The 12,169-nt window shown below is 36.7% G+C and overlaps 1 protein-coding gene across 4 annotated transcripts in view; it reads right to left on the bottom strand.

Moving 5' to 3' along the window:
• Positions 1–51: 51 nt before the first annotated feature.
• DENND6A (DENN domain containing 6A) overlaps positions 52–12,169 on the bottom strand; it is a 55,657-nt gene continuing 43,539 nt past the window's right edge. For all 4 annotated transcript variants that reach the window (XM_059939975.1, XM_059939974.1, XM_059939977.1 and 1 more), the window contains exons 13-20: positions 7,549–7,614; positions 7,396–7,460; positions 6,726–6,815; positions 4,892–4,945; positions 4,676–4,785; positions 4,040–4,142; positions 2,766–2,840; positions 52–2,300 (exon numbers count right to left, since the gene is read on the bottom strand). In XM_059939975.1, the coding sequence (XP_059795958.1) occupies positions 2,169–2,300; positions 2,766–2,840; positions 4,040–4,142; positions 4,676–4,785; positions 4,892–4,945; positions 6,726–6,815; positions 7,396–7,460; positions 7,549–7,614 (695 nt within the window). In that variant the 3' untranslated portion in view covers positions 52–2,168. The remainder of the gene's footprint in view (positions 2,301–2,765; positions 2,841–4,039; positions 4,143–4,675; positions 4,786–4,891; positions 4,946–6,725; positions 6,816–7,395; positions 7,461–7,548; positions 7,615–12,169) is intronic.

Consider the following 12,169-nt stretch of genomic DNA (forward strand, 5'->3'; position numbering starts at 1 on the left):
TTTTTCAAGCATTCCAGTCTTACTCAGAAATAATACAAGATATCCAAGGGCTTTAAAATCCAAGGCCTTTAATTAGGTTTTCAGTAATGACCATAAATGCCTTCTCAAAATCCCTTTCACTGAAAACAGAAGGCACTAGGCATTACATAACACCCTGAAAGCAGTGATTCCTTCTGATGCTGGTGAAGATACACATTAAATGGCAGGTTTTAGATCTTAATGTCTCCTCCGGGAAAAAAAAAAAGACAGCTCTGAAAATCACACAAAAAATTAAAGTTACCAGTCTTTCTCAGGTTCCCAATGCAATTTTAAGTTATTTTTACAAGAACATAATTTGAAATTAATAGGTAAACCCAGTAAGTATGATATGGTTTTCAACATGTGTTAGGTTTTTTGTTAAGTACAGTAAATATGAAGATACCATTATTATGCTAATTGGCGTCCTTTGCTTCTCTTTAGCTGTGCAAAATAAAGTTGAAATGATACATCCTGTAGTGGTATAATTTAAAAGATCCTTGATATGACACTAACAACTTTCAAACTCTGGTCACAAACTACATATAAATTGTTAGATTATTAAAATACACCTTTTTGAAAAATAATAAGATGACCATTTATACCTAAATAAGGTTTCCCAGGAAGATATGAAATACTTTAGCATATAAAAGTAGTTGTCCCTTTTCCATGAGGACAACTGTTGTTTCACAAAATAACTCATGTGATTCAAGGCAAATGATTTCTTTCAAATGCCACATTCTCTCCATGACTTTGAGGTATGCTTCAAGAGACTTGTATCCATGAGAAAAGGGCACATTTGGATAGAAGACCACAGTTACAAACACCAAGGACCCTTTCTTAGGTCAGGAGTGCCCTTAAGAGTTACATTAACAGAGAATAAGAGATAGCTCCTGAAGCCGTTTCTTTTACAACCTACAACTAAATTTGGATATGTAAAGGGTAATTCAAGACACAGCTATTTACATATGTGCTATGTCATGTGTGCCTATTTTAAACAGTGGCTTCTTCAGGACACTCCTATTCAAACACTAACGAAAGAACCTTATTCTACCAAACCACAATCTTCTATTTTTGGCAAGGTAGTATAGTGTAAACAAAACAGAAACAAACAAAAACAACAATGACAAAAAACTAGCTATAACAGTGATTGAGGCAAAAGTTCCATGTCAAACAACAGTAGGGAAAGTATTCTGAGAAATATTAATTTTGGGGGAAAAAACCCTACCAAACAAATAATGCTAGAAATCAATCTTATATCGCTCAAATGACTATCACATAAAAGTTTTAAAAATGCCTTTGAAATAAGAATAGTTCAGTGTAAAAACGTAGCTGATTATGAGGTTTATAATTAGAATGCCTTTGAAAAACAGACAAGTTAATTAACTTGGGCCCAATTAGCAAAGGGTAAGAGGAAATAAACTCTTCCATAATTAATACTAGATGTCTTCTTCCCTTTGGTGAAACTGAGATTAAATTTGAAACTGGTATAGAAAATAATGAAATGAAACCTATATGACAATTGAAAAAAAAAACACCAATGCCACTAATAATGAATACAATGGGAGGCAAAAAACATATTTTTAAGCAATGATTACTCAAAAGAATGCCTTATAAAAAACTACATATCATAATCAAGAAAAAGCTTCAAGACTAGCAGCTGGGCTTTGTGAAACACATAGGACAACGGAAGGCACTACAAAAGCATTAATCACTCCTAATTACAGTCCGACAGTTCAGTCTTTTCCTTCTTCTTAAGAAGATAGCCAGTGTCAATGTCATTTTTATATCCCCCTGAGTTTTATCATGATTGGGCAGAGAAGCACCAATTTAAAAAAATATCTGCAATGCCAGCACTGCAGTTTGGAATCACTTAAACTGATGGCCCCACAGGTCTCTCATAAGAGCACTTTAAAACATGATTAAAAATATAGAAATGCCTTTCGGTGTTTCAGTATTAAAGTGGAACCACCACAGATATCCATTTCTTTAAAACTAATGCACTAAAAAGGTCTGTTTATACAGTATAGTCTTTCAACCCTGTAGCTAGCATTCACGGTTATTTTCCGCTCCGAGAGATCTTGGGCGTCTGGTTGAAATGTCAGTATGCTTCATGGCGTACAATCCTTTTGGCTGGAAAATCCTGGCAAATATCATGTCATGCCCGTTTTGAGCAGTATGCCTTGTAGGTCCTCTGGCAATGCTAAAATAATTGCATCTATGTGTGTCCGTAACTTTTCCATAGTGTCAGGTTTCACAGGTAAATGCTCTCGATCAGCCTGCAACTATATAAGGAACATTTGGAAGCATTTAAATTACCTTTTGAGGCTGTATTAATACAGTATATTCTCTAAATAAACAGTTTTAATGGTCAAAGATTTGGAAACTTCAGACTGAGACCAGAATTTACAGAATCTATAAAAAAGCAAAGAACATGCCACTTTAACAATACAATTGCTGAGCTCGAAAAAAGACTAAATTAATAGATAATATCAACACAGACCATGAGGTATTAAATGTAAGTCACAATGTTTTTTGTAAAGCTCATTAGACTCCATGTAAATAACTAAAAAAATATATGGCTTCATTATGATCTGCTTGAGTGACCAAGTATTTTCAGTCAGATCTACCATCAATTGACCAATCATAAGTCCTCTCATTTAAAAATTTACTTCTGTGATACATCAAAGCTATCACCTCAACTGAGAGCAAAATAACTTCACAGATCTTTGGCTGCTTTGGCTACATACCAGCTTGTTTTTTAGCTTCAATACAAGGTCTACTGTTTCTACTTCTGTGTGTTTCTGGGTCCAGTGAAGTAAGTCCTAGAAGAATAAACAAATCTCAAATCAGTAAATACTCAAAATAATATTCAAATCGTTCTATTTCAATAGGCAAGGCTACTGGGAAGAAAGGATGGGAAGGAAAAGGAGAACAGGGTATTTAACCCAGACATAGCATTATAGTATAATTCTGTACATGATATTCTGACAATGTGAATCAGATACTTTTTGACATTAGCCAGAATGACTGTCTAATATTCGGAAGTAAAACACAATGTAAGAAATTCCTTTCTGGCCCTTTTAGATCAATAAAGAAAAACAAAATTGGAACTTAAGGTACGATACTAACCCCCAACCCCACTAAGTAGTGAGTAATTTATAAGGTACATCAACTAACAAATCAAGATAATTGTGAACATGAATATATTACTGGATACAAACTTTGCATCTTCAATAAGCTCTTCCTGGGCTTATTTGTGGTTGCCTTCATGGTATTATTTCTCTGAAAACCACAGTCACTAAGAGATTATGATTAGAAAGTTAACACTGAGGCTAGCCCACCTCAAGCTAAACACAAATTGAGACTATCCTTTATATTTTTAAAAGTAGCTTAATTTAAAATAGTCTGCTGACAAATTATAGAATATGAAAAAGTCCAAATACAGGAAAAATGTATTAATAACTGGGAAAGGTGAATAACGCATGGTGGAAAAGATGTTGAGTTAGACTGCTCGGATCTGAATTCTAACTCCATCCAGTGGTATGCTAGTAAATATTTAACAACTGGTTCTCAGGAAAAGTTCCTGGTTTATACCATTTGCCAGTTTCTGTGGTGTAATTCTCCCTCTGTAGCTGATTTCAAGCTACCAACCTGAGATCACTGAATACAGAGCTGGGAAGAGATGCACACGGCTGGCTCTTGTGAGCCAGCACAAGTGGGCTCGAGCACACTGCTGGTTCCACTACTTAGCAGTGATGTGATCTGAAGCAAATCACTTAATTTATAATCCTCAAGTGTCTCATAACGCAGATCATAACACACCTACTTCAATGAACTATGAAGATTAAAAGACAGTATCCATTTAAAGCACCTGCACAATCCTTGGCACATAGCACATGATCTGGAAAAGTTAGCTATTACTATTTATAAAGTAGTGGATACGGATATAACCTTTCAGCCTCTATGAATAACTTTATTTTCAATAGTTGTTAATCATCACACAAACACGCTGTTTTCTAACCTCTTCACAAAGAGCTTCCAGATGGAGTGCCTCCAGTTTCTGGGTCATTTCCTTCCTCCGGGTCTTGAACCAACCATCAAAATTTGGAGATTTTAGAAAATGCCTATAAAAATAAATTTTTAAAAAGCCAAGTTTGATTATGACTTAACTTCCTCTCCTCAATACTTTTTCTACCTATAGCTAGGAGAACCATGTGAAACAATGTAATTTTTTTAAAAAAAGAATACGTTGGACTTCCCTGGTGGTCCAGTGGTAAAGAATCTGCCTTCCAATGCAGGGGACGAGGGTTCAATCCCTGGTTAGGGAACTAAGATCCCACGTGCAGCGGGGCAACTAAGCCTGTGCGCCACAACTACTGAGCTTGCACGCCTCAACTAGAGAGCCCACACGCCACAACTACAGATCCCACGCGCTCTGGAGGCCCTGCGCCTCAACTAGAGAAGAGAAAACCCGCACGACACAACTAGAGAGAAGCCCGCACACTGCAATGAAGATCCTGCATGCCGCAACTAAGACGTGACGCAGCCAAAAAATAAAAAAAGAAAAAAAAAAAAAAGAATATGCTTAAGCCCAGTTTTTTGTTTCATTTTTAAATAAAGCTCTATAGATGGATGAAATAGAAACAAAAGGACCAACCGGTAAAGTCCAATCCAATCGCCTTTTATTCTAGAAGTCAGCTGAGGTCCTGTTTTCTCAAGTGTTTTCATAAATTCTTCTGGAAGGAACTGTCTTAATTGGGGTGGACTCTAGAAAACATGACATACTGTATTTAAAAATTAAAAACAGATATATTCACAGAAGTTAACTGCAGTTAGACAACTCAAATAGGAATTTAACTGAATATATTTATACCTTCCATGGAGAAATGCTTTTCTGCAAAGGCATCAAGCTTGCCACATATCTTTCCTAAGTCCAAGAAAAAAAAGTTAGTCAAAGTTAGGTGTTCTTACCCAGAGAGTCTTCAAAAATGTTTAAACTGACCTACTTAAAAAAAGTGGGCTTCCAAGTTTTTCATCATATGCTCTTTCAATGGACATCAACAACACCATCACTCGTCTCAACAGATACACTAAATTTAGATTGAATTGAGAAGTCAGACTTTCAATAAAAATTTAACTAAATCTCAGATAATCCAAAGAACTATCTATTTTTAATGATAATAATTAACCTTATCGAGTAACTGTGTACCAGAAAATGTACTCAACATTTTACATGCGTGATCTCTTTTAACTCTTGCAACTATCCTTTGTGGCAGGTATTACTGGGAAACTGAGGCTTCGAAAGGCTAAGTAACCTGCCCAAGTTCACACAGCTTGAACTTGAATTCAGGTCTACTTGACTTCAGCCCATGCTCTTAATTAAGCACTACAGTAAAGTTCACTTACTTAAGCAGGCTGATTTAAATGGAACAAAATAAATTGACATCTATAGACTAAGAGAGAATATTTCTTCCCAAAGTATAATAGCAAAGATTTCCAGACTGCCCTCCTATAATATTCTTAGATAGATTACATTAACAACTACACGAGTCTCTCTCTGATGCAGTCTCCAGACTAGGACCACATCATGGTATTGCCTTATACTGTGAGGCGTAACTTTCAGTAATTTAACATGATGTTCACTGAACTTCAAAAAATAACTATATCATCTAGTCATTTATTTCATAAATATTTATTGAGTGCTACCATGTGACAGACTGAGAAAAGGTAATGAACAAGACAGATAAGGAACTACATCACGGAACTACATTCTCACAGGTATCATATCAAATTGTGCTCAAGAAAATAATATCAGATTTCAAAACGTCTGCTCTTTCCATTATAGTAAATGCAGATGATAATGGCAGCTACCTCATAGAGTTGTTAGGAGAATTAAACAAATTGTTGGTCCCTAGCGCCAGTGCTTGGCAGTCTTAAGAAAGCACCTGCTTAGCTCTGCATAGTGAAGTTCTTCCCAGTGAAATCTATTTAGCCCAGACCATGATCCTAGGGAGTTGCTATTTAATTCTTTAGAAAGTATAATCAGTAAACATGTTTTTTCACCTGCACAGTATCCTGGGAATGTAATATTGGAAGTCTTGGATATGCTCTGCAAGGAATAGGTACTATTGTAGGATCTTGGACTAATAATAGAATCCTAAAATGTTCAACCTCATCTCTACCCCAATGCCTCCTTCAGCCAGTTCAAGCTTTGTCCTGATACCTCAGACGAAATGGAAATATGAGCATACAACATCACTGCTTAAAACCTTCCCATCTGCTTTGGGAACACAATCTGACTTTCTTAGCATGAAATAAAAAGTACCAATCAAAAAATAAATAAATAAATAAATAACATCAGAGAAAGAAGCTCCAGTAGAACCTTTTAAGGTGCAAAATTCAATAATTATATATCATAAAAATTATCTCATTTAAGATTCACAACAAGCCTGAAAAGTTTTTAGGAAAAGTGTAATCAGCCACATTTTACAGATAAAGAAATTGAGGGTCAAAGAAAGGAAGTAACTTACCAAATTACACAATTAATACCAGAACAAAGAATTCAGGTGTCTTGCAAAGGGCTCTATTTTAATCACTACACACATGAGCAAGCAAAACAATTTAAGATAAGGTTTTGGCGGATGAAAAAAACATTCATGTGCCCTTCAACAAATCATTAAATTAAGCAAATACATATGCTAACTTACTAATGGAATGATGAAGCTTTGTGTCAGTTCCAAAAAATAACGTCGGAGAATAACGCTTTGAGCCTCAGAAGGCCGCTTCTGTTGTACACCCTTAAAAGAGGAAAAAAATGAGAACCTACACTCTAGTGTCATAGAATACAAAACAATGAATGCTTATAGAAGTTTAGCTGATATGTAAATATGTATTTTACTTGATAGGAAAAAAACTCTAGAACTTCATCTTGAAGTAATTTAATGTGAAGTTCACTGTGCAATTTCCTGTAAAAAATCCTTAGAGCAAAATATAAGACATTCATCCCATACTTTAAAATATTAGCTCACAACAAAGACTATTTATTTCATACTTGTTGTATTAATAATATTTACATTTTCCAAAAAATGATAACTATCTTGTTAGGTGCTAAGCTACCTCATAGTACAGTCCACGACTTTCTCACTATAACTCCTAAGTTTTCAGGAAGATTGGCACTAGGTTGGTAGCTGCAGTCCCATATTTCTAGCCCATAATTGCTGCTACATTAGTCTCCTGATTTTCATGAAGCTTTGGTTCAAAGTCCAGAGTCCAGAAAGACCTCTTTTCATATTATTGTACATAAAGAATATGTTGCTTTACTGGATACTGCATACCTGAGTAAGGAAATTTAAATTAATAATATGAGCAAGTAATCACCTTCTGCAATTGTTTCATGATTTCTTCATCTCTATTTAGATATGGCTTATAAGAAGTATAAACTCCTAAGAAGTAAAGAAAAGAAAATAAGGTAAGCAGTATGACCCATTTACCCATATAGTATATGTTTTAAAAATTTATAAAAGTCAATACCAGGTTTAGAATCCAGAGTCTTTAGGTTCTTCAATTTTTTCACTTTAACCTGCTTAGGAATTTCACCTGAAGGAAACATCATAAAGATTCTTATAGTTATTTGAATTTCACATATCACAAAACTGGAATTTTCTAAGACTGATAATCCACTAACTGTTATTTACTTAAGTCAGGGATGTTGTAGCTAAGGTATTCTTAACATCAATGAATGTTTAAGAGTTTATTCCTAGTACTTTAAAACTAGATAAAGGGAACACTGGGCTATATAACAGCATTACAGAAACAATTGTGTAAATTATATAAAATACATATTTGATCTTTCATTAATATCTATCATTACTTTAAAATTTCCCTTTTTGTCACTCAACTTAAAATTTAAAATCTCTGTGCTAAATATATGAATAAGATACCATTTTGAATATGATGCCAAATATAATACCACTTAAGAGTAAAGAGAATTGGAAGCAACTCCTAAGTTAGCATGCAGATGTAGTATTCAAAGATTTTTTTTCTGGTACCACCCCAAATTCTGCTTTTGCAGTGTAGAAACACTGCCACCACGTGGTGATAGTGGAAGCCACAACCACAGGCCTGAGCCACAGGTGGGCTGGACTCTGGACTCCTAAGCAGGGGTGCTGCGTTGCACAAAGGAGTATGAAGTAAAAGAGAGAAAAGATTACAGGATGAAATGTATGCGTTGTTGAATACTGCTCCTGGGTAGAAAGAAAATCTGAAGACATGTGCAGCAAGGGAAGAGAAGAAAGTGAGCTACTGTAGCTCTGTGGAGGAGATTAAAAACAAGAGGCTCTGGGGACAGATGGAGAAACAACAGGAAAGAGTCCAGAAACACTCAGGTTTCTGGAATGTTTCTGATTTATTAGCTCACAGTTTTTACTTTGTCAGCCTATTCTATATATTCCCACATACTAATTCTTTTTTTTTTTTGGCTGCGTTGGGTCTTCGTTGCTGCACGCAGGCTTTCTCTAGTTGAGGCGAGTGGGGGCTGCTCTTTGTTGTGGTGCACGGGCTTCTTATTGTGGTGGCTTCTCTTCTTGAGGAGCAGGGGCTCTAGGTACACGGGCTTCAGTAGTTGTGGCGCGCGGGCTCAGTAGTTGTGGTGCATGGGCTCTAGGCACGTGGGCTCAGTAGTCGTGGCTCGCGGGCTTTAGAGCACAGGCTCAGTAGTTGTGGTGCACGGGCTCTAGGCACATGGGCTCAGTAGTTGTGGCTCCCAGGCTCTAGAGCACAGGCTCGGTAGTCGTGGCGCACGGGCTTAGTTGCTCCACGGCATGTGGGATCTTCCCAGAACAGGTATCGAACCCGGGCCCCCTGCATTGGCAGGCGGATTCTTAACCACTGCGCCACCAGGGAAGTCCCCCACATACTAATTCTTATGATAATGTCTCTCATCTTGAATGTTATCTCGCGGTTTTGCTTTCCAGAGTTCAGAGTAGCTTTTCGTCAGAAGATTTGTAAAACTTCTTTTTCTTAAAGTGCAGAATTAATACATATTTAACTATACAGATAACTAAATTCAAATAACTTATCTGCCTCTGACTCTAAGAACCCAAAGAACATCACATGTCAGAACCACAACGTTTTGAATAAGTCTAAATATTTCTGTGCCTACTTTCTGTTTCCTTCTGCTCTAGATCACAAAGGACTTGCAACTCCTGTATCCACCAATGCCATTTATTATATATTATTTCCTGAAATTCACTGTGCAGAAGAACCAAATATCAGGGAGGAGAATAATTCAGCAGTAGGTTTCATATATTCTTTACATTCAATAAGTTCTAGGTAATAATGAAGATATGAGGTGATCCATATGAGCTTTTTTTAAAAGGCAAAGGCAAGAATACTACCTGCGCAGCAATCTTCACTCACACAATTCCCCTCTGATTCAAGGGACCTCATCGGGTGTAAGCTGCATACTGAACTCTAACCCTAGCCACCATAATTCTTACACTGTAGTATATAATAGACATAAAGAAAACTAGTCATAAAGATACATTGTCTATTGCCAAAAAAAGTTAAATGGTATTTGTCAAATACATCTGGAAAATAAAATAAGAATGCCAGAAAATGAACTGAAGTCCTACAATTACAGATATTTAATTTAAAAATACTTATTCAATGTCTGTTATGTACATACACATAAGAGAGGGGTTTAACATTATTAAATTAATAATGTTCTGCACCTCTGCACATTTGCATAAGAATCTTCTACATTTAGGTCAAATGTTTTACCTTTGATTAAATCATCAAACCCAATTTCTGGTTAGAAATTCAGTTTATAACGTGATCCAATATACACTAGTAGAATTACTTTCTCTTTGAGGAATACTTGTTCAGTACCATTATCCTAGCATTACATTTCTTCATTTAATAGGATCTGGGTGAACTAAAACTAGGTATAACCCATAAGAAGTCATCCCTTTATAGCACGAGGAATGACCCCTCTGCAGGGTTAAAACTATATATATGTTTCTAATAAAGCTACGAACTGCTGGGCCCAGGAGAGCAAAATCTCAGTTCTGCTATGCCTTCCTTGCTGGTCCTACAGAACATACTTTTTCTGCAGTTTTACTGACCCTCTCAGATAGTCTTGAATTTTCAAAGCCAGGATCTTAGGCAGAGCTGTTGTGTTTCCTAACTTGGGTAGTATATGCAGTGGTCCTAGTCTTGAGATCAATGGGCAGAAAAGAAATATATCCCAAGATATATGCCCAGTACTCATAAATTAAAAGACAAATGGATTTTCATGAATGTGATACCAAAAACAGAGACAATAAAAGAAAATATTGATAAACTGGACTTCATCAAAATTAAAAACTTCTGCGCATCAAAGGATACTATCAAGAGAATGAAAAGACAACCCACAGGAGAATATATTTACAGAGCATACATCTAATAAGGCATTAGTATCCAGAATATAAAGAACTACAACTCAACAGAAAAACCAACCCAATTAAAAAACAGGCAAAGTGGACTTCCCTGGTGGCGCAGTGGTTAAGAATCTGCCTGCCAATGCAGGGGACACGGATTCGATCCCTGGTCCGGGAAGATCCCACATGCCGCAGAGCAACTAAGCCTGTACGCCACAACCGGCTGAGCCTGCGCTCTGGAGCCCACAAGCCACAACTACTGAGCCCACGTGCCACAACTACTGAAGCCCGCGCGCCTAGAGCCCGTGCTCCACAGCAAGAGAAACCACAGCAATGAGAAGCCTGCGTACCGCAATGAAGAGTAGCTCCCGCTCACCACAACTAGAGAAAGCCCATGCGCAGCAATGAAGACCCAACAGAGCCAAAAATAAATAAATTAATTAAAAAAAAAACAAAAAAAACGGTAAAAGGACTTGGAAAGACATTTCCCCAAAGGAGACAAAGAAATGGCCAATGAGCACATGAAAAGATGCTCAACATTACTAATCATTAGGGAAATGTAAATCAAAACTACAATAAGATACCACCTCACACCCATTAGGCTACTATCAAGAAAACAGAAAATAACAAGTGTTGGTGAGGATGTGGAGAAATTGATACCCTGTGCACCACTGGTGGGAATGTAAAATGAAAACAGTACAGCAGTTCCTCAAAAAATTAAACATGATAAAAAAAAAAAAAAATTAAACATGATGACTATATGGTCCAGCAATTCCACTTTTAGGTATACAGTTGACCCTTGAACAACATGGGTTTGAACTGCCCAGGTCCACTTATACACGGATTTTTTTCTTTTTTTGATGAATATATACAATACTACAAGATTTGCAGTTGGCTGAATCCACAGATGTGGAACTGTGGATACAAAGGGCCAACTATGGGAGTTAAACATCCTCGGATTTTGGTATCTGTGGCAGGTCTTGGATCCAATCCCCTGTTGATACCAAGGGATGACTATATACCCAAAAGAAGTGAAAGCAGGGACTGGAGATATTTGTACACCCATGTTCACAGTATTATTCACATAGCTAAAAGATGGAAACAAGCCAAGTATCCATCAACAGATGAATGGATAAGCAAAATGTGGTATATACATATGATGGACTATTTTTCAGCCTTAAAAAAGAAGGAAATTTTGACACATACTACAACATGGATGAACCTTGAGGACATTATGCTCAGTGAAATAAGCCAGTCACAAAAGGACAAGTAGGTAGAATTCCACTTACATGAGATACCCAGAGTAGTCAGATTCACAGAGACAGAGAGTAGAATGGTAGTTGCCAAGGGTGGGGGGCGGGGCGATGTGGAATGAATAGGGAGCTACTGTGCAATAGAGTTTCAGTTCTGCAAAATGAAAAGAGTTCTGTGGGTAGATGGTGGTGATGGCAGCACAACCATGTCAATGTACTTACTGCCACTGAACTGTACACTTAAAAAATGATTAAGATGGTAAATTTTATGTTATGTATATTTTACCACAGCTTTTTAAAAAAAGGAATAAAATTCTAATACATGCTACAGCATGGATGAATCTTGAAAATATTATGCTAAGTGAAATAAGCCAGACACTAGAGGAGAAATACTGTATGATTCATAGAAACAGAAATTAGAATAGAGTTTACTAGGGGCTGGGAGATGAGAGGAATGAAGAGTTATTGTTTCATGGCTAC

Source organism: Balaenoptera ricei, chromosome 11, assembly GCF_028023285.1.
Source record: "Balaenoptera ricei isolate mBalRic1 chromosome 11, mBalRic1.hap2, whole genome shotgun sequence".
Taxonomy (NCBI): domain Eukaryota; kingdom Metazoa; phylum Chordata; class Mammalia; order Artiodactyla; family Balaenopteridae; genus Balaenoptera; species Balaenoptera ricei.